The 26,255-nt window shown below is 41.2% G+C and overlaps 1 protein-coding gene across 2 annotated transcripts in view; it reads right to left on the minus strand.

Moving 5' to 3' along the window:
- CDH23 (cadherin related 23) overlaps positions 1–26,255 on the minus strand; it is a 1,802,240-nt gene that overhangs the window by 121,023 nt on the left and 1,654,962 nt on the right. The window contains exon 45 of one of the 2 annotated variants that reach the window (XM_073685852.1): positions 20,715–20,918. The exons of the other annotated variant lie outside the window; for it this stretch is intronic. Coding sequence (XP_073541953.1) covers positions 20,715–20,918 — 204 coding nt within the window. The remainder of the gene's footprint in view (positions 1–20,714; positions 20,919–26,255) is intronic. 2 annotated transcript variants of the gene reach the window in all.

Below are 26,255 nucleotides of genomic sequence, written 5' to 3' on the forward strand. Positions count from 1 at the left end.
AAACAGAGTTTTAAATTCCTGACCTGTAGGTAAGTAGTTTGACCAGCAGACTGCTTTGAATTGCTTCACTGACACACTGAAATAAATTTTTAATCGAGGCCAGAAATGGCAGTATTTTCTGACAACGTATATGTGATCCGTGTGACGGAGAAAACAGAGTTTTAAATACCTGGCCTGTAGGTAAGTAGTTTGAACAGCAAACTGCGGTGAATTGCTTCAATGACACACTAAAGGAAATTTTTAATGTAGGCCAGAAATGGCAGTATTTTCTGACAACGTATATGTGATCCATTTGACGGAGAAAACACAGTTTTAAATAGCTGGCCTGTAGGTAAGTAGTTTGACCAGCAGACTGCTTTGAATTGCTTCACTGACACACTGAAATAAATTTTTAATCGAGGCCAGAAATGGCAGTATTTTCTGACAACGTATATGTGATCCGTGTGACGGAGAAAACAGAGTTTTAAATACCTGGCCTGTAGGTAAGTAGTTTGAACAGCAAACTGCGGTGAATTGCTTCAATGACACACTAAAGGAAATTTTTAATGTAGGCCAGAAATGGCAGTATTTTCTGACAACGTATATGTGATCCATTTGACGGAGAAAACACAGTTTTAAATAGCTGGCCTGTAGGTAAGTAGTTTGAACAGCAAACTGCGGTGAATTGCTTCAATGACACACTAAAGGAAATTTTTAATGGAGGTCAGAAATGGCAGTATTTTCTGACAACGTATATGTGATCCGTTTGACGGAGAAAACAGAGTTTTAAATAGCTGGGTTTCTAGCGCTCTAATATGGAAAGGACCTGGCCGTATTCTGCAGTGCCAACAAGTAAATGGCACAGAAAAAATGGTGTTCTCTGGATTGTTTTTTAAGCAAATAATGAGGATTAAGATCCAAAGAAAAGTATTCCTGGCCCCTGAGACCTGGGCCTTTGTATAGAAATATCTAACAGCAGCAGAAGGCAGAATTGGAATGGAGCCTCTTGTGCTATAAGCACTGCAGTCTGCTATATACACTGCATGCCTATACACCCTGCCTGCCTGATATCTCTGCAGATGGATTAGTCCTCAGAAGGACTGTTTGTTAAGATGGATATGTGTAATGTACGGTTTTTCTCCCTACACTACCTAATAAACAAGCAAATCTGTCCCTGACACAGCAGCACCTCTCCCTACACAAGCAAATGGTGCAGAAAAACTGCGGTGAATTGCTTCAATGACACACTAAAGGAAATTTTTAATGGAGGTCAGAAATGGCAGTATTTTCTGACAACGTATATGTGATCCGTTTGACGGAGAAAACAGAGTTTTAAATAGCTGGGTTTCTAGCGCTCTAATATGGAAAGGACCTGGCCGTATTCTGCAGTGCCAACAAGTAAATGGAACAGAAAAAATGGTGTTCTCTGGATTGCTTTTTAAGCAAATAATGAGGATTAAGATCCAAAGAAAAGTATTCCTGGCCCCTGAGACCTGGGACTTTGTATAGAAATATCTAACAGCAGCAGAAGGCAGAATTGGAATGGAGCCTCTTGTGCTATAAGCACTTCAGTCTGCTATATACACTGCCTGCCTATACACCCTGCCTGCCTGATATCTCTGCAGATGGATTAGTCCTCAGAAGGACTGTTTGTTAAGATGGATATGTGTAATGTATGTTTTTTCTCCCTACACTACCTAATAAACAAGCAAATCTGTCCCTGACACAGCAGCACCTCTCCCTACACAAGCAAATGGTGCAGAAAAACTGCGGTGAATTGCTTCAATGACACACTAAAGGAAATTTTTAATGGAGGTCAGAAATGGCAGTATTTTCTGACAACGTATATGTGATCAGTTTGATGGAGAAAACAGAGTTTTAAATACCTGGGTTTCTAGCGCTCTAATATGGAAAGGACCTGGCCGTATTCTGCAGTGCCAACAAGTAAATGGCACAGAAAAAATGGTGTTCTCTGGATTGCTTTTTAAGCAAATAATGAGGATTAAGATCCAAAGAAAAGTATTACTGGCCCCTGAGACCTGGGCCTTTGTATAGAAATATCTAACAGCAGCAGAAGGCAGAATTGGAATGGAGCCTCTTGTGCTATAAGCACTGCAGTCTGCTATATACACTGCCTGCCTATACACCCTGCCTGCTTGATATCTCTACAGATGGATTAGTCCTCAGAAGGACTGTTTGTTAAGATGGATATGTGTAATGTACGGTTTTTCTCCCTACACTACCTAATAAACAAGCAAATCTGTCCCTGACACAGCAGCACCTCTCCCTACACAAGCAAATGGTGCAGAAAAACTGCGGTGAATTGCTTCAATGACACACTAAAGGAAATTTTTAATGGAGGTCAGAAATGGCAGTATTTTCTAACAACGTATATGTGATCCGTTTGACGGAGAAAACAGAGTTTTAAATAGCTGGGTTTCTAGCGCTCTAATATGGAAAGGACCTGGCCGTATTCTGCAGTGCCAACAAGTAAATGGAACAGAAAAAATGGTGTTCTCTGGATTGCTTTTTAAGCAAATAATGAGGATTAAGATCCAAAGAAAAGTATTCCTGGCCCCTGAGACCTGGGACTTTGTATAGAAATATCTAACAGCAGCAGAAGGCAGAATTGGAATGGAGCCTCTTGTGCTATAAGCACTTCAGTCTGCTATATACACTGCCTGCCTATACACCCTGCCTGCCTGATATCTCTGCAGATGGATTAGTCCTCAGAAGGACTGTTTGTTAAGATGGATATGTGTAATGTATGTTTTTTCTCCCTACACTACCTAATAAACAAGCAAATCTGTCCCTGACACAGCAGCACCTCTCCCTACACAAGCAAATGGTGCAGAAAAACTGCGGTGAATTGCTTCAATGACACACTAAAGGAAATTTTTAATGGAGGTCAGAAATGGCAGTATTTTCTGACAACGTATATGTGATCAGTTTGATGGAGAAAACAGAGTTTTAAATACCTGGGTTTCTAGCGCTCTAATATGGAAAGGACCTGGCCGTATTCTGCAGTGCCAACAAGTAAATGGCACAGAAAAAATGGTGTTCTCTGGATTGCTTTTTAAGCAAATAATGAGGATTAAGATCCAAAGAAAAGTATTACTGGCCCCTGAGACCTGGGCCTTTGTATAGAAATATCTAACAGCAGCAGAAGGCAGAATTGGAATGGAGCCTCTTGTGCTATAAGCACTGCAGTCTGCTATATACACTGCCTGCCTGATATCTCTGCAGATGGATTAGTCCTCAGAAGGACTGTTTGTTAAGATGGATATGTGTAATGTACGGTTTTTCTCCCTACACTACCTAATAAACAAGCAAATCTGTCCCTGACACAGCAGCACCTCTCCCTACACAAGCAAATGGTGCAGAAAAACTGCGGTGAATTGCTTCAATGACACACTAAACGAAATTTTTAATGGAGGTTAGAAATGGCAGTATTTTCTGACAACGTATATGTGATCCGTTTGACGGAGAAAACAGAGTTTTAAATAGCTGGGTTTCTAGCGCTCTAATATGGAAAGGACCTGGCCGTATTCTGCAGTGCCAACAAGTAAATGGCACAGAAAAAATGGTGCTCTCTGGATTGCTTTTTAAGCAAATAATGAGGATTAAGATCCAAAGAAAAGTATTCCTGGCCCCTGAGACCTGGGCCTTTGTATAGAAATATCTAACAGCAGCAGAAGGCAGAATTGGAATGGAGCCTCTTGTGCTATAAGCACTGCAGTCTGCTATATACACTGCCTGCCTATACACCCTGCCTGCCTGATATCTCTGCAGATGGATTAGTCCTCAGAAGGACTGTTTGTTAAGATGGATATGTGTAATGTACGGTTTTTCTCCCTACACTACCTAATAAACAAGCAAATCTGTCCCTGACACAGCAGCACCTCTCCCTACACAAGCAAATGGTGCAGAAAAACTGCGGTGAATTGCTTCAATGACACACTAAAGGAAATTTTTAATGGAGGTCAGAAATGGCAGTATTTTCTGACAACGTATATGTGATCCGTTTGATGGAGAAAACAGAGTTTTAAATAGCTGGGTTTCTAGCGCTCTAATATGGAAAGGACCTGGCCGTATTCTGCAGTGCCAACAAGTAAATGGCACAGAAAAAATGGTGTTCTCTGGATTGCTTTTTAAGCAAATAATGAGGATTAAGATCCAAAGAAAAGTATTCCTGGCCCCTGAGACCTGGGCCTTTGTATAGAAATATCTAACAGCAGCAGAAGGCAGAATTGGAATGGAGCCTCTTGTGCTATAAGCACTGCAGTCTGCTATATACACTGCCTGCCTGATATCTCTGCAGATGGATTAGTCCTCAGAAGGACTGTTTGTTAAGATGGATATGTGTAATGTACGGTTTTTCTCCCTACACTACCTAATAAACAAGCAAATCTGTCCCTGACACAGCAGCACCTCTCCCTACACAAGCAAATGGTGCAGAAAAACTGCGGTGAATTGCTTCAATGACACACTAAAGGAAATTTTTAATGGAGGTCAGAAATGGCAGTATTTTCTAACAACGTATATGTGATCCGTTTGACGGAGAAAACAGAGTTTTAAATAGCTGGGTTTCTAGCGCTCTAATATGGAAAGGACCTGGCCGTATTCTGCAGTGCCAACAAGTAAATGGCACAGAAAAAATGGTGTTCTCTGGATTGCTTTTTAAGCAAATAATGAGGATTAAGATCCAAAGAAAAGTATTCCTGGCCCCTGAGACCTGGGCCTTTGTATAGAAATATCTAACAGCAGCAGAAGGCAGAATTGGAATGGAGCCTCTTGTGCTATAAGCACTGCAGTCTGCTATATACACTGCCTGCCTATACACCCTGCCTGCCTGATATCTCTGCAGATGGATTAGTCCTCAGAAGGACTGTTTGTTAAGATGGATATGTGTAATGTACGGTTTTTCTCCCTACACTACCTAATAAACAAGCAAATCTGTCCCTGACACAGCAGCACCTCTCCCTACACAAGCAAATGGTGCAGAAAAACTGCGGTGAATTGCTTCAATGACACACTAAAGGAAATTTTTAATGGAGGTTAGAAATGGCAGTATTTTCTGACAACGTATATGTGATCCGTTTGACGGAGAAAACAGAGTTTTAAATAGCTGGGTTTCTAGCGCTCTAATATGGAAAGAACCTGGCCGTATTCTGCAGTGCCAACAAGTAAATAGCACAGAAAAAATGGTGCTCTCTGGATTGCTTTTTAAGCAAATAATGAGGATTAAGATCCAAAGAAAAGTATTCCTGGCCCCTGAGACCTGGGCCTTTGTATAGAAATATCTAACAGCAGCAGAAGGCAGAATTGGAATGGAGCCTCTTGTGCTATAAGCACTGCAGTCTGCTAAATACACTGCCTGCCTATACACCCTGCCTGCCTGATATCTCTGCAGATGGATTAGTCCTCAGAAGGACTGTTTGTTAAGATGGATATGTGTAATGTACGGTTTTTCTCCCTACACTACCTAATAAACAAGCAAATCTGTCCCTGACACAGCAGCACCTCTCCCTACACAAGCAAATGGTGCAGAAAAACTGCGGTGAATTGCTTCAATGACACACTAAAGGAAATTTTTAATGGAGGTCAGAAATGGCAGTATTTTCTGACAACGTATATGTGATCCGTTTGACGGAGAAAACAGAGTTTTAAATAGCTGGGTTTCTAGCGCTCTAATATGGAAAGGACCTGGCCGTATTCTGCAGTGCCAACAAGTAAATGGCACAGAAAAAATGGTGTTCTCTGGATTGCTTTTTAAGCAAATAATGAGGATTAAGATCCAAAGAAAAGTATTCCTGGCCCCTGAGACCTGGGCCTTTGTATAGAAATATCTAACAGCAGCAGAAGGCAGAATTGGAATGGAGCCTCTTGTGCTATAAGCACTGCAGTCTGCTAAATACACTGCCTGACTATACACCCTGCCTGCCTGATATCTCTGCAGATGGATTAGTCCTCAGAAGGACTGTTTGTTAAGATGGATATGTGTAATGTACCGTTTTTCACCCTACACTACCTAATAAACAAGCAAATCTGTCCCTGACACAGCAGCACCTCTCCCTACACAAGCAAATGGTGCAGAAAAACTGCGGTGAATTGCTTCAATGACACACTAAAGGAAATTTTTAATGGAGGTCAGAAATGGCAGTATTTTCTGACAACGTATATGTGATCCGTTTGACGGAGAAAACAGAGTTTTAAATAGCTGGGTTTCTAGCGCTCTAATATGGAAAGGACCTGGCCGTATTTTGCAGTGCCAACAAGTAAATGGCACAGAAAAAATGGTGTTCTCTGGATTGCTTTTTAAGCAAATAATGAGGATTAAGATCCAAAGAAAAGTATTCCTGGCCCCTGAGACCTGGGCCTTTGTATAGAAATATCTAACAGCAGCAGAAGGCAGAATTGGAATGGAGCCTCTTGTGCTATAAGCACTGCAGTCTGCTATATACACTGCCTGCCTATACACCCTGCCTGCCTGATATCTCTGCAGATGGATTAGTCCTCAGAAGGACTGTTTGTTAAGATGGATATGTGTAATGTACGGTTTTTCTCCCTACACTACCTAATAAACAAGCAAATCTGTCCCTGACACAGCAGCATCTCTCCCTACACAAGCAAATGGTGCAGAAAAACTGCGGTGAATTGCTTCAATGACACACTAAAGGAAATTTTTAATGGAGGTCAGAAATGGCAGTATTTTCTGACAACGTATATGTGATCCGTTTGACGGAGAAAACAGAGTTTTAAATAGCTGGGTTTCTAGCGCTCTAATATGGAAAGGACCTGGCCGTATTCTGCAGTGCCAACAAGTAAATGGCACAGAAAAAATGGTGTTCTCTGGATTGCTTTTTAAGCAAATAATGAGGATTAAGATCCAAAGAAAAGTATTCCTGGCCCCTGAGACCTGGGCCTTTGTATAGAAATATCTAACAGCAGCAGAAGGCAGAATTGGAATGGAGCCTCTTGTGCTATAAGCACTGCAGTCTGCTATATACCCTGCCTGCCTATACACCCTGCCTGCCTGATATCTCTACAGATGGATTAGTCCTCAGAAGGACTGTTTGTTAAGATGGATATGTGTAATGTACGGTTTTTCTCCCTACACTACCTAATAAACAAGCAAATCTGTCCCTGACACAGCAGCACCTCTCCCTACACAAGCAAATGGTGCAGAAAAACTGCGGTGAATTGCTTCAATGACACACTAAAGGAAATTTTTAATGGAGGTCAGAAATGGCAGTATTTTCTAACAACGTATATGTGATCCGTTTGACGGAGAAAACAGAGTTTTAAATAGCTGGGTTTCTAGCGCTCTAATATGGAAAGGACCTGGCCGTATTCTGCAGTGCCAACAAGTAAATGGAACAGAAAAAATGGTGTTCTCTGGATTGCTTTTTAAGCAAATAATGAGGATTAAGATCCAAAGAAAAGTATTCCTGGCCCCTGAGACCTGGGCGTTTGTATACAAATATCTAACAGCAGCAGAAGGCAGAATTGGAATGGAGCCTCTTGTGCTATAAGCACTGCAGTATGCTATATACACTGCCTGCCTATACACCCTGCCTGCCTGATATCTCTGCAGATGGATTAGTCCTCAGAAGGACTGTTTGTTAAGATGGATATGTGTAATGTATGGTTTTTCTCCCTACACTACCTAATAAACAAGCAAATCTGTCCCTGACACAGCAGCACCTCTCCCTACACAAGCAAATGGTGCAGAAAAACTGCGGTGAATTGCTTCAATGACACACTAAAGGAAATTTTTAATGGAGGTCAGAAATGGCAGTATTTTCTGACAACGTATATGTGATCAGTTTGATGGAGAAAGCAGAGTTTTAAATAGCTGGGTTTCTAGCGCTCTAATATGGAAAGGACCTGGCCGTATTCTGCAGTGCCAACAAGTAAATGGCACAGAAAAAATGGTGCTCTCTGGATTGCTTTTTAAGCAAATAATGAGGATTAAGATCCAAAGAAAAGTATTCCTGGCCCCTGAGACCTGGGCCTTTGTATAGAAATATCTAACAGCAGCAGAAGGCAGAATTGGAATGGAGCCTCTTGTGCTATAAGCACTGCAGTCTGCTAAATACACTGCCTGCCTATACACCCTGCCTGCCTGATATCTCTGCAGATGGATTAGTCCTCAGAAGGACTGTTTGTTAAGATGGATATGTGTAATGTACGGTTTTTCTCCCTACACTACCTAATAAACAAGCAAATCTGTCCCTGACACAGCAGCACCTCTCCCTACACAAGCAAATGGTGCAGAAAAACTGCGGTGAATTGCTTCAATGACACACTAAAGGAAATTTTTAATGGAGGTCAGAAATGGCAGTATTTTCTGACAACGTATATGTGATCCGTTTGACGGAGAAAACAGAGTTTTAAATAGCTGGGTTTCTAGCGCTCTAATATGGAAAGGACCTGGCCGTATTCTGCAGTGCCAACAAGTAAATGGCACAGAAAAAATGGTGTTCTCTGGATTGCTTTTTAAGCAAATAATGAGGATTAAGATCCAAAGAAAAGTATTCCTGGCCCCTGAGACCTGGGCCTTTGTATAGAAATATCTAACAGCAGCAGAAGGCAGAATTGGAATGGAGCCTCTTGTGCTATAAGCACTGCAGTCTGCTAAATACACTGCCTGCCTATACACCCTGCCTGCCTGATATCTCTGCAGATGGATTAGTCCTCAGAAGGACTGTTTGTTAAGATGGATATGTGTAATGTACCGTTTTTCACCCTACACTACCTAATAAACAAGCAAATCTGTCCCTGACACAGCAGCACCTCTCCCTACACAAGCAAATGGTGCAGAAAAACTGCGGTGAATTGCTTCAATGACACACTAAAGGAAATTTTTAATGGAGGTCAGAAATGGCAGTATTTTCTGACAACGTATATGTGATCCGTTTGACGGAGAAAACAGAGTTTTAAATAGCTGGGTTTCTAGCGCTCTAATATGGAAAGGACCTGGCCGTATTTTGCAGTGCCAACAAGTAAATGGCACAGAAAAAATGGTGTTCTCTGGATTGCTTTTTAAGCAAATAATGAGGATTAAGATCCAAAGAAAAGTATTCCTGGCCCCTGAGACCTGGGCCTTTGTATAGAAATATCTAACAGCAGCAGAAGGCAGAATTGGAATGGAGCCTCTTGTGCTATAAGCACTGCAGTCTGCTATATACACTGCCTGCCTATACACCCTGCCTGCCTGATATCTCTGCAGATGGATTAGTCCTCAGAAGGACTGTTTGTTAAGATGGATATGTGTAATGTACGGTTTTTCTCCCTACACTACCTAATAAACAAGCAAATCTGTCCCTGACACAGCAGCACCTCTCCCTACACAAGCAAATGGTGCAGAAAAACTGCGGTGAATTGCTTCAATGACACACTAAAGGAAATTTTTAATGGAGGTCAGAAATGGCAGTATTTTCTGACAACGTATATGTGATCCGTTTGACGGAGAAAACAGAGTTTTAAATAGCTGGGTTTCTAGCGCTCTAATATGGAAAGGACCTGGCCGTATTCTGCAGTGCCAACAAGTAAATGGCACAGAAAAAATGGTGTTCCCTGGATTGCCTTTTAAGCAAATAATGAGGATTAAGATCCAAAGAAAAGTATTCCTGGCCCCTGAGACCTGGGCCTTTGTATAGAAATATCTAACAGCAGCAGAAGGCAGAATTGGAATGGAGCCTCTTGTGCTATAAGCACTGCAGTCTGCTATATACCCTGCCTGCCTATACACCCTGCCTGCCTGATATCTCTGCAGATGGATTAGTCCTCAGAAGGACTGTTTGTTAAGATGGATATGTGTAATGTACGGTTTTTCTCCCTACACTACCTAATAAACAAGCAAATCTGTCTCTGACACAGCAGCACCTCTCCCTACACAAGCAAATGGTGCAGAAAAACTGCGGTGAATTGCTTCAATGACACACTAAAGGAAATTTTTAATGGAGGTCAGAAATGGCAGTATTTTCTGACAACGTATATGTGATCTGTTTGACGGAGAAAACAGAGTTTTAAATAGCTGGGTTTCTAGCGCTCTAATATGGAAAGGACCTGGCCATATTCTGCAGTGCCAACAAGTAAATGGCACAGAAAAAATGGTGTTCTCTGGATTGCTTTTTAAGCAAATAATGAGGATTAAGATCCAAAGAAAAGTATTCCTGGCCCCTGAGACCTGGGACTTTGTATAGAAATATCTAACAGCAGCAGAAGGCAGAATTGGAATGGAGCCTCTTGTGCTATAAGCACTGCAGTCTGCTATATACACTGCCTGCCTATACACCCTGCCTGCCTGATATCTCTGCAGATGGATTAGTCCTCAGAAGGACTGTTTGTTAAGATGGATATGTGTAATGTACGGTTTTTCTCCCTACACTACCTAATAAACAAGCAAATCTGTCCCTGACACAGCAGCACCTCTCCCTACACAAGCAAATGGTGCAGAAAAACTGCGGTGAATTGCTTCAATGACACACTAAAGGAAATTTTTAATGGAGGTCAGAAATGGCAGTATTTTCTGACAACGTATATGTGATCCGTTTGACGGAGAAAACAGAGTTTTAAATAGCTGGGTTTCTAGCGCTCTAATATGGAAAGGACCTGGCCGTATTCTGCAGTGCCAACAAGTAAATGGCACAGAAAAAATGGTGTTCTCTGGATTGCTTTTTAAGCAAATAATGAGGATTAAAATCCAAAGAAAAGTATTCCTGGCCCCTGAGACCTGGGCCTTTGTATAGAAATATCTAACAGCAGCAGAAGGCAGAATTGGAATGGAGCCTCTTGTGCTATAAGCACTGCAGTCTGCTATATACACTGCCTGCCTATACACCCTGCCTGCCTGATATCTCTACAGATGGATTAGTCCTCAGAAGGACTGTTTGTTAAGATGGATATGTGTAATGTACGGTTTTTCTCCCTACACTACCTAATAAACAAGCAAATATGTCCCTGACACAGCAGCACCTCTCCCTACACAAGCAAATGGTGCAGAAAAACTGCGGTGAATTGCTTCAATGACACACTAAAGGAAATTTTTAATGGAGGTCAGAAATGGCAGTATTTTCTAACAACGTATATGTGATCCGTTTGACGGAGATAACAGAGTTTTAAATAGCCGGGTTTCTAGCGCTCTAATATGGAAAGGACCTGGCCGTATTCTGCAGTGCCAACAAGTAAATGGAACAGAAAAAATGGTGTTCTCTGGATTGCTTTTTAAGCAAATAATGAGGATTAAGATCCAAAGAAAAGTATTCCTGGCCCCTAAAACCTGGGCGTTTGTATACAAATATCTAACAGCAGCAGAAGGCAGAATTGGAATGGAGCCTCTTGTGCTATAAGCACTGCAGTCTGCTATATACACTGCCTGCCTATACACCCTGCCTGCCTGATATCTCTGCAGATGGATTAGTCCTCAGAAGGACTGTTTGTTAAGATGGATATGTGTAATCTATGGTTTTTCTCCCTACACTACCTAATAAACAAGCAAATCTGTCCCTGACACAGCAGCACCTCTCCCTACACAAGCAAATGGTGCAGAAAAACTGCGGTGAATTGCTTCAATGACACACTAAAGGAAATTTTTAATGGAGGTCAGAAATGGCAGTATTTTCTGACAACGTATATGTGATCCGTTTGACGGAGAAAACAGAGTTTTAAATAGCAGGGTTTCTAGCGCTCTAATATGGAAAGGACCTGGCCGTATTCTGCAGTGCCAACAAGTAAATGGCACAGAAAAAATGGTGCTCTCTGGATTGCTTTTTAAGCAAATAATGAGGATTAAGATCCAAAGAAAAGTATTCCTGGCCCCTGAGACCTGGGCCTTTGTATAGAAATATCTAACAGCAGCAGAAGGCAGAATTGGAATGGAGCCTCTTGTGCTATAAGCACTGCAGTCTGCTATATACACTGCCTGCCTATACACCCTGCCTGCCTGATATCTCTGCAGATGGATTAGTCCTCAGAAGGACTGTTTGTTAAGATGGATATGTGTAATGTACGGTTTTTCTCCCTACACTACCTAATAAACAAGCAAATCTGTCCCTGACACAGCAGCACCTCTCCCTACACAAGCAAATGGTGCAGAAAAACTGCGGTGAATTGCTTCAATGACACACTAAAGGAAATTTTTAATGGAGGTCAGAAATGGCAGTATTTTCTGACAACGTATATGTGATCCGTTTGACGGAGAAAACAGAGTTTTAAATAGCCGGGTTTCTAGCGCTCTAATATGGAAAGGACCTGGCCGTATTCTGCAGTGACAACAAGTAAATGGCACAGAAAAAATGGTGTTCTCTGGATTGCTTTTTAAGCAAATAATGAGGATTAAGATCCAAAGAAAAGTATTCCTGGCCCCTGAGACCTGGGCCTTTGTATAGAAATATCTAACAGCAGCAGAAGGCAGAATTGGAATGGAGCCTCTTGTGCTATATGCACTGCAGTCTGCTATATACACTGCCTGCCTATACACCCTGCCTGCCTGATATCTCTGCAGATGGATTAGTCCTCAGAAGGACTGTTTGTTAAGATGGATATGTGTAATGTACGGTTTTTCTCCCTACACTACCTAATAGACAAGCAAATCTGTCTCTGACACAGCAGCACCTCTCCCTACACAAGCAAATGGTGCAGAAAAACGGTGTTCTCTGGATTGCTTTTTAAGCAAATAATGAGGATTAAGATCCAAAGAAAAGTATTCCTGGCCCCTGAGACCTGGGCCTTTGTATAGAAATATTTAAAAGCAGCAGAAGGCAGAATTGGAATGGAGCCTCTTGTGCTATATGCACTGCAGTCTGCTATATACACTGCCTGCCTATACACCCTGCCTGCCTGATATCTCTGCAGATGGTTTAGTCCTCAGAAGGACTGTTTGTTAAGATGGATATGTGTAATGTACGTTTTTTCTCCCTACACTACCTAATATACAATCAAATCTGTCCCTGACGCAGCAGCAGCTCTCCCTACACTGTCTGATCCGGAGTGACTGTGACAAGCATGGCGGCGCCAGGTCAGATATAGACCTGATGACGCTGTGCGGCCAGCCAATCACTGTAATGCCCACAAACAACATGGCTACGGCATTACAGTGCATGGCAGGCAATCCCTGCATGTTCATTGGCTCTCTAAAGAGCGCCAAACATGCAGGGAGGGGACCCGAGTTCCCGCATGAGCAACCCGGAAATACTCGGCGAGCACCGAGCATCTCGAGCAGTAAGATGCTCGGGTGAGCACCGAGCAGTAGCGAGCATGTTTGCTCATCACTAATGAAGACTCATCTGCTAGTCATTGAAGTACCATTCCTGCGATTTCTTTAATTTCATCACTGGAGTGGTGCCACTTATGTAATTCCGTGAGCCCAGTATTATACTCTCCAGCTGCTGTTTTCAGTTTTTATCAGTGCTGTTTCGGTCCTGCACCGCCATCTTGTGACTGCAAAGTCTGACTGACCAGAAGTCAAAGGTAGGGGTCACAAGTTGTCAATGTAGAGTCTTTGAAAGCTTCATTCTAGCCTCATTCTGGCTCTCATAGACTTACACTGAGTTGTAACTTCCAGATCGCCTACCAAACACCGGAGCGATCCAGCAAGTCACAACCTTCAGAAGATGACTGGAGCGGCGTTGAGAGCAGATGAAGATGGTGGCTTGTAAGTATAAAACTTGGGGCAGAGAACTAAGATTATTTGCACCACTACAGCGCTGCAATAAAAAACAAAAACTCTGGTGTGGTGCTTTAACTTCCCTATGAAGTTAGGCTGGGTATGCTGCCTATCATTCCTATACAGTTAATAAATGATATACCAGCGCATACCAGCCAGATGGAGGCAGAAAGAACACACTTTCGGCCTCCGTCTGGTGAATGAATGCTATGGGCTTGTTCTAGTATATGTCGGAAAAAGCCCAAGATGTATACTGTTGGCTAGATGCACAAGGGCAGTGTGCACCCAACCTTAGATACATAAAGTGAGAGGGCACCCACCTTGTAATAAATGTATCATAACATTGAACTGTGCATGAAACAGAAAAGTAATCTACACCAGTTTCCAACTGTCATAGATTTCTGAGGTCCTTAACACCAGTTTTCTATCATATATAAAAATACATTTGTCATGCTGCATTTATCCCCATCCCCTTTTACTAATCCCATCCACTTTTTGAAAAAAATTACAGGTCAGTTCAAAAAGCAAAAACTTGTGCAAATGTTTCTACATTTTAATGCCAGAAAGCTAGCATAGAGGAGATAATACATTCCCTTTAAGTGTAAGAGGTATAGAATAACTAACCATGTGGTTTTACACATTACACATGATCTTTACCTGCTAATGATCTGTTTGCTATATTTTTACAGCATGTGGGTCTAGTACTTAATACTTGAAGCAATGCATTTTCCCTATGGATTTAAGTCAGCTGCCTAAGTGATCGATCAGCTGATTGTTAAGGTGTCCATCTATTAAAAACTGTCAACCAGCAAGGAAAAAAACCTGAACCACATTTTACCACTTCTGCCTTCTCTAAATCCCTATACACAGCGCTCAGTTAAGGCTCTTAGTAGAGGCAACATTACCACAGCCTCTATTGGACAAGGTGAACGTGACTGATCCCAGCACAGCGAGCAGTGTTACCCCAACTCTAGTCATCAAGGCCCATTAATAGATCATGATTTTACGATTTCCTTAGTATTTCACAGATGATTGACTTATCACCTTGGCAAAAGTAAGGAAATCCTGAAAGCATGATCTATTGGTGGGCCTTGAGGACTTAAAGTAAAAGCTATATTAGAACATAGAACAAACAATTAATAACACAAATTAAAAAACAATAAAGAATATAATAGAGAATGTATATGAATCCACCGTTTCATGGATGGGGGGACTACAGTATCAAATATACCAATCGTGTAACAGGTGGTTCCCACACGTGACCGATTACCCTGGCTACTTAAAGGTCCTACTGCACACCGCAGAGACACAGCCCTTTGAAAAAGCGGTATTCAAACCCGCGAAACGCGCGTCAGGGCTTGTTCGTTTCCACCTCTTTGCCAGTCAGTACTGACACTTCTACCCTTGGTAATCCTAACCCCTCTCAAATATTTCTTTGATGAAAACCATTTGTCAATGCTTGAGGGACACTGGTTGTGACCTTGTTTTCTGAGGGGAGTTTCTCTTGCCTAAACTATACTTTAATATGTGGTTGTGGACGTACTATGACTGACATTTCGTTGTACTGCCCAGTTTTTTATGACACATTAAAACTTTTGTACTCATGCTTAATAAATATTTTTCACTTTTATACCTCCAAACTCTGTCTTTCTCCTGATCATCATATTTACTTGGAGTAGGTGTTTTTTGGTGTTTCACATCGCCAGAATTGGTGCTGTATGTCACCATCATATGCAATTGGCTTTTTGTTTACTAAAAAATAAAGTTGCCTGATGTGTTTTTTTTCACTTTTGGAGAAAGTTTCTAAAAAACAGACAACAATTACTAGCCTGTGTACACTCCCCAAATATTTGAAATTGCGTATGTAATAGACCAAAATAGATGTCAAGAAATGGTGATTATAATTATACAATTAAGAATTAAGCTTAGCGTTACACTATATCATTACTAAAAATATTGGCTTCAATTGAAAAAATAATAATTTACTATTTTACAAACTGGAAATAAAACCTCATCTGTATGCATTAAAAAAAATGTGTTGAGTTCATTTTCCTCTTAACAACCCAACTTCCATATCCTGTTTATTCCCTCCCTTTCATTTTCACAGAACTTCTCATTTTCACAGTCCCTCTTTTATCCACTTTAAAGGGGAAACCCAGTCTAATGGATCTTCCGATCCCAGAGACAAATATGAGAAATTCATATTTGTTACATATGATTTAGCAGTAATTATAAATGATCATATGTGATCTCAGACCACCAGTAATTTGCAGAATGAGAGGGCTCTATAGAAAAGCATGTGTTATTGCTTATACATTTGTGTTACCAAAAATTCAGCATTTTGGTAAAATGTCACTTGAATTTATTTGCTTTAAAGGTTATTGTTGGTTTAATAAGTCTTTAAGAATCCAAAAAGATTGTGATGCCACTTTATTAACTCTCCACGGGACTGACGGAGATAGTTAAGCACTTTACTCTGCTAACTCTGCCAGTCCCATGGATTCTGAATGGAGCAGCAGTGGGAATGTGCAAATGTTCTGACAATTAGTGGGGGTTTTGGTTGTTGGACACCCACTGATCTAATAGTTATTATCTACTGAATGAATAGAATGAATAGATGACAATTTCTTATGATAAGAATAATCCATTAAACTTTGATAACTATTAAAATTGTTAGAAAATTGCTTTGTTTGGTAATACTCTAGTAATAGTGCATTATTTTTGTAAAGAAGAATTTAAGTTATTTTAACCCTGAATTAACTTTTTGTCAAAGCAAAAAGTGTGCAAATAATACCCCTTACTGTGCTTGTCTTCTAAGTCAGCAGTCAAATAATAAAAGTACAAACATCAGTGAAAGCTTGATCACATTTACATATGAAAATGAGAATCAAATATGTAATATAGATCGTTACTTTGCTTTGATATGTTATTCTGTGAACTATTCAAATAGAGAACATGAGTTTTTACATTCAACACACTGACATTATGGGTTACAGTTAAATTAGACAAAATGTTACACCTATAGTAGTACATTTAATAGGTAATAGCAATTACATAACTAGTATCATAATTAGGTTTGATCCAGGGTTCTTGGACTGATCGCCTTTTCTCGTGGTCAAGAAGGAATTTTTACCCGTGAAGCAAATTGGCTGAATGTGTCCTGGGGTTTTTGCCTTCTTCTGGATCAACCGATTTAGATACAGGGATCTCAGTAATACCATTATTAGAATCATAAGAGTAATACAAAATATAAAACTAATCACATTTTTTTTAAACAGGTTCATTTTTAATTGTAATAGTGCAGCAATAATAAAAATGGTAATAATACATTTGTGAGGCCGAGCCCCAGTAAGTTAGTAAGTTAGTTAGTGTAGGGAGTACATTTGGGGGAGAAAGGTTTAACCGGATGGACCTAGGTCTTTATTCAACCTACGTTACTATGTTATTTAAAAGATTAAAATTAATTCTAAAAATGGAATTAACATGGATCTGTGATATGCAAGTGTAATCAAGGTCTTTTAAAAATATACTACGTTTCCTTATATTTATTTTCCAAGTCTGTAAAGACTATAGTAGAATTGTATACATTGTATATTGTTCATGTATTTGATATAATGCAACAATCTACAATTGTCAATATTACCATTAACAATTTTACATTTTAATTCCCATTTCATAATATTGTTCTTTACAGTAAAAACAGCAAAAGCTTTTAGAGTTTTATAGAATTTCAGTGTGTCATGTTCACACCAGCGAGCCTTATCAAAGGTATCAAATCAGTGTGAAAATAGAATTACTGTACTGCAGGAATTCCAACTTGATCTTTAGCCAGAAAGTGCAGTTTAAGGCTGTACAAAATGTTCTGTACTGCAGAGGATTTGACATTGCTAAAAATGAATCAAATGTTATAGACCCCACAATAATTGTCTGGATCTTTTTTGAACTCATGCTTTAAGCAGATTAAGAAAAAAAAACAATCATAAAACAACCGTTCATAAAAAAAAATGCTGTACATTCTCTTTTTTTTGTCTGGCTAATAAAGTAAAACAATTGCTTGAGCCCAGTCCAGTGAGTAGTGTGGTGTGAAATTCTCTTCACTGGTATTATAAGGGGCAGAGCTAAAAGGATTGCAGAGCTAACATTTGTATTCAGGCCCTGTTAGAGATTTTGCAAAAGGGCCAGAAGCCTTACATTATATTTCTGGGTAATTCAATAACTCCGTACTAGCAACACCTTAAAGATTATGTGGAAGCTTACATTAAAAGTCATATAAGCCTGATAGTTGCAATGTAGATGATCAGCAACATACTTCTCCTTTCTGAGTAACAGCAGCTCAGACACCGTGCAACTGACAGTGGAACACCAGCAGTACAACAAGCACTATGCACTACCTCCTAGATTACATTGCAATATAAAAGGGGTATTCTCAAGTTTGAAAGTTAATCCCTTTTCATGGGATAAGCGATAAGTTCCTGGTTTCTGGGGTCTGACCATTGCATCCCCCCAAGGATACAGACAAACAGGGTTCTGAAGAGAAAGAGTCTCATGTGTATGGAGTGGTGCTCAATCATGTGCAATAAGGGCCCCAGCAGTTGGACCCCCAGCCATCCCAAGAACAAGGGCTCTGAAGAGCTCCATGTGCATGAAGTAGTGGTCAATCATGTGCAATGAGAACCCTTTAAAGCTTATTGTAAGTAGCCTGGCATATTAATTTTTATTCATTACTGGAAGTACAATTAAGCAGGGTCTTTTAAATATGAATGAAAGAAATGGTCCCAATATACTATTAAATATGTTTGCTTTATCCAAGCATGCAACATCAATTTAATACCAAGAGATAAGATTGCATTGAGCATGGAAGCATAGAAGTAAAATAAATGTTGGCCAAAAAGTTTGACTGACATCTTTCTCTCCTGACCACGGCCTTGGCTACATCGGTTTTCAATGGGGGCAGTGGAAGAGGCCACTGCCAAGCTTCTTTGTTAACCTCCTTTAGAACAGACATGTCAAACTCTGGCCCGTGGCCCAAATCTGGCTGTCAGGGTGAGTTTATTCGGCCCATGACGCCAGACGGGCCTCCCATACGGCATCACACTTTCAACTGTCCAGACATCGCACTTTCAACTGTATCGGCATTCTGGATGCCAATACAGTTGACAGCAATGATGAAAGAGGGAGCCGTCATCTGACACTTCTTCCACCATCATTCTCACTCTGTATCTGAAGTCTCAGCGCTGCAGGCGCGATGACGTCACTACAGCAGCAGTGGACCAGGAAGAGGCGAGTGTTTTTTTTTTTTTTTTAAATGTGGGGCCTATTATACTATATGGAGGACTATGTGGGGCCATTATTCTGTATGGAGGACTATGTGGGGCCACTATACTGTCTGAAAAGCAATTGCAGGACCCATTATACTGTATGGAGGACTATGTGAGGTCATTATTCTGTATGGAGGGCTATGTGGGGCTATTATATTGTATGGAAGGAAATGCAGAGCCCATTATACTGTATGGAGGACTATGTGGGGCCACTATACTGTATGGAAGGTAATGCAGGGCCCAATATACTGTATGGAAGACTATGTAGGGCCCAATATACTGTATGGAGGACTATGTAAGGCCATTGTTCTGTATGAAAGGCAATGTAGGGCCCATTATGCTGTATGGAGGACTATGTGAGGCCATTATACTGTATGGAAGGCAATGCAGCACCCATTATACTGTATGGAGAACTATGTGAGGCCATTATTCTGTATGTAGGGCTATGTGGGGCCATTATATTGTGTGAAAGCCAATGCAGAGCCATTATACTGTATGGAAGACTATGTGGGACCATTATACTGTATGGAAGGCAATGAAGAACCCATTATATTGTATGGAGGACTATGTAGGGCCATTATTCTGTATGGAGGACTAGGTAGGGCCCATTATACTGTATGGAGGACTATGTGGGGCCCATTATACTGTATGAAAGGCAATGTAGGGCCCATTATGCTGTATGGAGGACTATGTGAGGCCATTATACTGTATGGAAGGCAATGCAGCACCCATTATACTGTATGGAGAACTATGTGAGGCCATTATTCTGTGTGTAGGGCTATGTGGGGCCATTATATTGTGTGAAAGCCAATGCAGAGCCATTATACTGTATGGAAGACTATGTGGGACCATTATACTGTATGGAAGGCAATGAAGAACCCATTATATTGTATGGAGGACTATGTAGGGCCATTATTCTGTATGGAGGACTAGGTAGGGCCCATTATACTGTATGGAGGACTATGTGGGGCCCATTATACTGTATGAAAGGCAATGTAGGGCCCATTATGCTGTATGGAGGACTATGTGGGGCCATTATACTATATAGAAGGCAATGTAGCACCTATTATACTGTATGGAGGACCATGTGGGGTCCATTATACTGTGTGGGGATCACAGTTTGGGAATCATACTATGATGGGGTCACCATACTTTGTCGGGTGCATTGAGGTGGGGTACAGTAGGGTCATCATACCATGTGTGTGGAGGGTACTGTGGAGCAATTCACTGTGGGGGTATTTTACTATTTTTGGCAGACACTTTTGTTGGCATCAAACTTTATCTGTATTATTCAGGGTTTTTATCTTTTTTTATTATATATTTAAATTAGGCCATTGTGCCGTATGCTTTTACTGCTCTTACTTAACATATTATATTATTCCAGTATTCCCCATTTGTGATTATGTGTTTATTTTATTCTTAGATCTATTAATTAAAATGTTTAAGTTTGTTTCCATATGAAAAGGTTCATCATTACATTTGATGATAAGGAAAAACATCAGCTGTAGGCATTTTTTTTAATAAATATCAATGTTGGCCCACAACTATGTCCAAGTTTTTAATTTTGAGTTTAGAACAAAAGCATTGGACGTTAAAAATCAACACACATCTTACCAGTCTCTCTGTGTATAAGGCCCCAAAACTTAGGGCTTAGGGCAATTAAAATCAGTAGACATCTATGATATCATTTTTTTTGTGCTTTAGTTGAAGAAACTGTTATAGAATTATTACATTAAGCCACTCACCTGGAGGACTATTTTCCCGTAGACGTACATTAACAGTTTGTGTACTAAAAACAGGCCTGTTGTCATTGGCATCTAATATTGATAAAATGAGAGCGGCTGTGCTGTTCAATCTGCCAATATCTTCTGCCACCAGAGTAAGATTTAGGATGGGGACAGAGTATGCTTCTCTGTCAATAATTCTTCCCGACCTCACAGCAACAATACCTACAAGTAAATTAATCCCCAAACAGTATATTTATTCACTAGAGTTACACAGAAATTGTATATTAATATTTAATTAGCAGTACAATTCATACTTATCATTAACAATCCTTGTTTTCTAACATCCCATCTAAATGATCCAACACATTTTATTTTGATGGGAGAAAAGCTGGTGAAATTTGCTGAAAATGTTAAAAATATACAGTTCTTTTTTACTGTTTTAATCTTATTTTTCGATGATTGTTTTTGCAAACTATCCATTTTTTACTGGACAAACAATCCATGACTTTAAAAGTGGATAAGAAAATAAGGCAAACAGAGCAAAAGGCTACCTAGTGCACTATTGGGGGAATGGGGTATTTTTACAGAGTAATCTGTAAATTAAAGAACAAGAATGGGGTCCTGGTCACATTTCCTCCTCATTTCAATTGGATTTGAATGGAGTATGATGATCATACATGAAAACAGCTACTCCATTGAGTGCTTATGGGACTGATGGATAAATGTCAGGTTCACAGACATGAATGCAGTTGTCATGCCTTACCATTCAGCTTAAAGGGGTTTTCCCAGGGCCGCCATCAGGGCATTACTGTCCTTACTGCTGTATGGGGCCCCGTGAGCAGCAGTACAGAGGGGGGGTCTGGGCCCAGTCGGGGCCCCCCCTCTTGTGCTTCTGCTCACAGGGCCCCATGCTGTGACAAGGTGCCAAGCCTTCGGCGGCGCACACCTCGGTGCTAGATGCCTTATTCGAGCTCCAGCAGCTCCCTCATACTTCTCCTGACTTCTGGTCAGGTGACATCGTGTACGCGCTGTCACCTGACCAGAAGTCAGGAGAACCCGGCGGCATACCTCTCCTTGGCGCAGGGACCCTAGGAGCGCTTACAGCCCTCAAGACTGAACGGCCGTGCAGCAGCTCCAAGGGAGTCCCTCCTCCCCTTCAGTGACGCGCTGGTGAAGGCGTGTATGCGATGACTCATTGTGTACGCGCCTGCAGAGAGCGCCAGGATGCCAGTACAGCTGCAGGTATCGTATGAGAGGTAAGTATGAAAACTTTATTTTTTTAAATAGAATTAATTAAATGGTCTTGGGGGAGAGTGCATGATGCATTGGGAGTGGGGGGGTGAGCACATGGAGAATTGGGAGTGGGGGGATGAGCACATGGAGAATTGGGAGTGAGAGGATGAGCACATGGGGGTGGGAAGAGAACATTGGGGAATTGGGAGTGAAGGTCTGGAAGAGCAAATGGAAGATTGGGAGTGGCAGTGGGGGTGGATGAGCACATGGAGAATTGGGAGTGGGGGGAAGAGCACATGGAGAATTGGGAGTGGAGATTTGGAAGAGCAAATGGTGAATTGGGAGTGGAGGGTGGGAAGAGCAAATCATGAATTGGGAGTGGGGGGGTGGGGAGAGCAAATCGTGAATTGGGAGTGGGGGGGTGGGGAGAGCAAATGGTGAATTGAGAGTGGGGGTAGGGAGAGAAAACGGTGAATTGGGAGTGTGGGGTGATTACAGCAAATGATGAACTGGGAGTGGGGGGTGGGGAGAGCAAATAATGAACTGGGGGTGGGGAGAGCAAATGGTGAATGGGGGTGGGGAGAGCAAATGATGAATTGAGAGTGGGGGGAGAGCAAGTGATGAATTGGGAGTGGGGAAGTAAATGATTATGAATAGAGGCTGGGGGTGGGGAGAGCATGGACATGACAATGAATTGGGGGAGCAGGTGGTACAGAGTAGGGGGCGTTGAGGATGCAGTAGTGTGACTGGTAATAAATTGGAGGAAAGAATACATGTTCTAATTAATTTATATATTTATTAGGTGGGGAAAGTGGGTATTTACAGTTAGTGGGGGCACCGGGGTGGATTACAATTTATATTTGGAATGTTGGGTTGCATAATAACTAATTATATATTAATGGTGGGTGCATGTCTGTATTCAGCTGTGTAATGTAGAAGTTGGGGAATGTGCTCTAGATAACTGTGTGTTATTTTATGCAGAGACGAGTCCTGGCTGGAAGAAGTGATGGCGGTCTGTGCTGGATGAAGGAGAAAATCAAAGATGAATGACTTCACCTAGAGACATCAGTGTGTTATCTGTACACTGACACTATACACTATATACTTTGTACATGGCTCCTGTGTATAATGTCACTGGTGATCACTGTATTACCTGTACACTGACACTATATACAGAGCTCCTGTGTATAATGTGACTGGTGATCACTATATTACCTGTACACTTACATTATACCCTGTATACCATGTGCAGAGCTCCCGTGTATAATCGCACTTATGGTAATATTGTGTTTTATTTATTAATGATCAGTATTGTAGTATTCGGTCACTATGTGGTGGTAATATGTGGTCCAGTCATGGTGTGGCGGTATTTTTCCCTTGTATGTGCTATTATTCAGTGACAGTGTGGTGGTAATATGTGTTCTGGTCATGGTGTGGTGGTTTTTGTCCCTTGTATGTGGTATTATTCAGTCACTATGTGGTGGTAATATGTGGTCTGGTCATGGTGTGACGATATTTGTTCCTGGTATGTAGTATTATTTGGTCAATATGTGGTGGTAGTATGTGGTGTGGTCATGGTGTGGTGGTATTTGTCCCTTGATTGTGGTATTATTGGTCATTTTAAAAAATGTATATAATAAAAATATACCTAAAAAGAGTATTGGATATTTTAAGGTTAGAGTAGAGTAGGGCCTGACCAGAAGAGTCTACCTTATTGTGGTAAAAATCTTTTAGCCAAAACAAAAGCTGATGGCTATGTGTGTGATCTGGTGTTCACTGGGAACTGATAATGTGTGATTGGTGAGGACGTGGTGCAGAAGTGGAGTTTTTCCTAGAGTGGGCGGTGGGACTGTAAAAGGTTCAAGGGATGGAGACGGAGCCTGGGCGGAATCTCAAGGGGGCCCAAAACTTTTGCCAGTATGGGGCCCTGAAATTCCTGGTGGCAGACCTGGGTTTTCCCACGAAAAAAGCACATTTTAATTAATAGATCTTGGAATGAAAATAAGTTTCACATTTGGATGTGTTAAGTTTTTTTTTCCTGTGCTGAGATAATCTTATAAATGTGCCCCTGCTATGTACTGTGTAATGGCTTTGTCTTACAATGCAGGAACATGGTCTGTTCATACCACAGCTCCTAAGGTGTTTGTGGGGGGGGTGATCAGACCATGTTCCAGCTCGGTCAGACACAGAGATTACGCAGTACACAGCAGGGACACATTTATAAGATTATCTCAGCACAGGAACATTTTTTTAAACACATCCAAGTGTGGAAATTATTGTTATTCAAAGATCTATTGATTAAAATGTTGATTAAAATTAACTTTGTTTGTGGGAAAACTCCTTTAAATCAATCCTGATAGCAGCGAGGAGAGAGAATTAGGAGATTAGGGACCTCATTCTCATGTTCGGAGGTGGTTCTAGTTCCTGGGGACCTCAGCAGTCAGACATTTATTATCTATCCAGTGGATGGAGAAGAAAAGGGATTCAACACATCCAACTGGTAAGGTATAAAAAAATATTAATCTTTATTTTTAATCCAGTAAAACACGAACGTACATGGTAGCATTCAAAAAACGTTGCATTACTGGCTGTTAGAACTCTCCTGTTAGGTTTTTTCTAGTTTGCTGGTCACATGACCATTTTTGCCTATTTAATCCGGCTCCGCCCTCCTGGCTTTGCTGGACTACATTGTATTTTCTACTCTTGAGCTAGCTTGGTACTCTGTTACCTTTCTCTGTTAGTTTTGCTAGGTCTTCTGACCTCTATGTTCTATGTTGTGTGTTTGTCTTTACTGCTACAATTTCTGCTAGGAGGTGTCCAACTTTATCCCAGTCCCTAGTTCTTGTAGGGATCCCTCCCTTGCATCTATAGGTCTTCGTACAGACTAGCCGAGGACTTTAGCGGGTCTGATCGCAGGATCAGGTTCCCCGTTACATCGTAGTGATCCAGTTTAGCTCTATTGTAGGGACAGATCTCCTGTCTTTCCTTAGTGCTTGTAGCAGATCATAACAGTAAGTCCAGCCCAAAAAATTTCTCTAAGGAAAGACCTCCAGTTTCCATCATGGTCTCGGTTCAAGATTTGGCTCAACGCTTGCAGGGACTCTCTCTGGAGGTGGCCGAGCTCCAACAACACGTGAGTAGCTGTTCTGGAGCACATTTAGTGGAGCCAAAGGTACGTTTGCCTGATCTATTTTTTGATGAACAACAAGATTTTTTTTCTTTTAAAAATGCTTGTTTATTGTATTTTCGTTTAAGACCCGGATCCTCTGGTGATGAATCACAGCGCATAGGGTTCACAATATCACTTTTGCGCAAGGATCCTCAGGGATGGGCTTTTTCTCTCCAACCTAGTGATCCGTGCTTTAGATCAGTGGATAGTTTTTTTTCTGCTTTGGGTTTGTTGTACGATGATCCTGATCGTGTCTTATCTGCTGAGTCTGAATTGAGACGTATGAGGCAGGGATCAGGTAAAGTGGAAAAATATTGTTCTCACTTCCGTCGGTGGTCTGCCCAGGTGGGGTGGAACGATTCAGCTTTGAAAAGTTTGTTTCTTGCGGGGCTAGGTGAAAGGGTTAAAGATTTGCTGATTGCTTATCCCACACCTGGAAACTTGCAGGAGGCTATGCAATTAGCTATACAGGTGGACAGGAGACTGCGTGCAAGGGTTAATGAGAGCAAATCCTCTGCTATGTCAGCTCTGAGTCTTGAGAGGGTCTGTGCTGACAAAGGAGAGCCGATGGAGATTGGGGCGATGACACCCCGCTCTCAGGAAAAAGACCGCAGGCTTTCTGAAGGTTTGTGCCTCTATTGCAGAAATTCTGGTCATTTTATTAAGAACTGTGTGCTTCGTATGAACAAAGAAAAAAAAAAGGTCAGTTATGCACGTATAGCCTGTTTAAATACTAAGGGAGTATTTCTATCTGCTACTACCGCTGCTCAGGAAGAATTAATTGAATTTCGGGTATTTGTGGATTGTGGTTCTACTCTGAATGTGATTGATGGGGGATTCTTGGAAAAACTTACATTAAAACCTAAACCTTTGTCATCCCCTATTGCTGTGGTTTCTGTTGATGGCTCTCCCTTGAAGACTGTTACTCACAAGGTCTGTGAGTTTCCCTTCACTATTAATGGTGTTCATCAAGAGAATTTGGATTTGGTAGTATTGAATAATTTGCCTTCTCCAGTAATATTGGGGTTGCCCTGGTTAAAATTGCATAATCCTGTACTGGATTGGTCTACCAATGAAATTAAGTCCTGGAGCCCTAAATGTTATGACAAGTGTTGTAACGGACGTATTGCTGCGGTGGAAAAAGGGGAATTACCTGT

The sequence above is a fragment of the Phyllobates terribilis genome, unplaced genomic scaffold (genome assembly GCF_046119375.1).
Source record: "Phyllobates terribilis strain yellow unplaced genomic scaffold, ASM4611937v1 Scaffold_5__5_contigs__length_657084704, whole genome shotgun sequence".
In the NCBI taxonomy this organism is placed as follows: Eukaryota; Metazoa; Chordata; class Amphibia; order Anura; family Dendrobatidae; genus Phyllobates; species Phyllobates terribilis.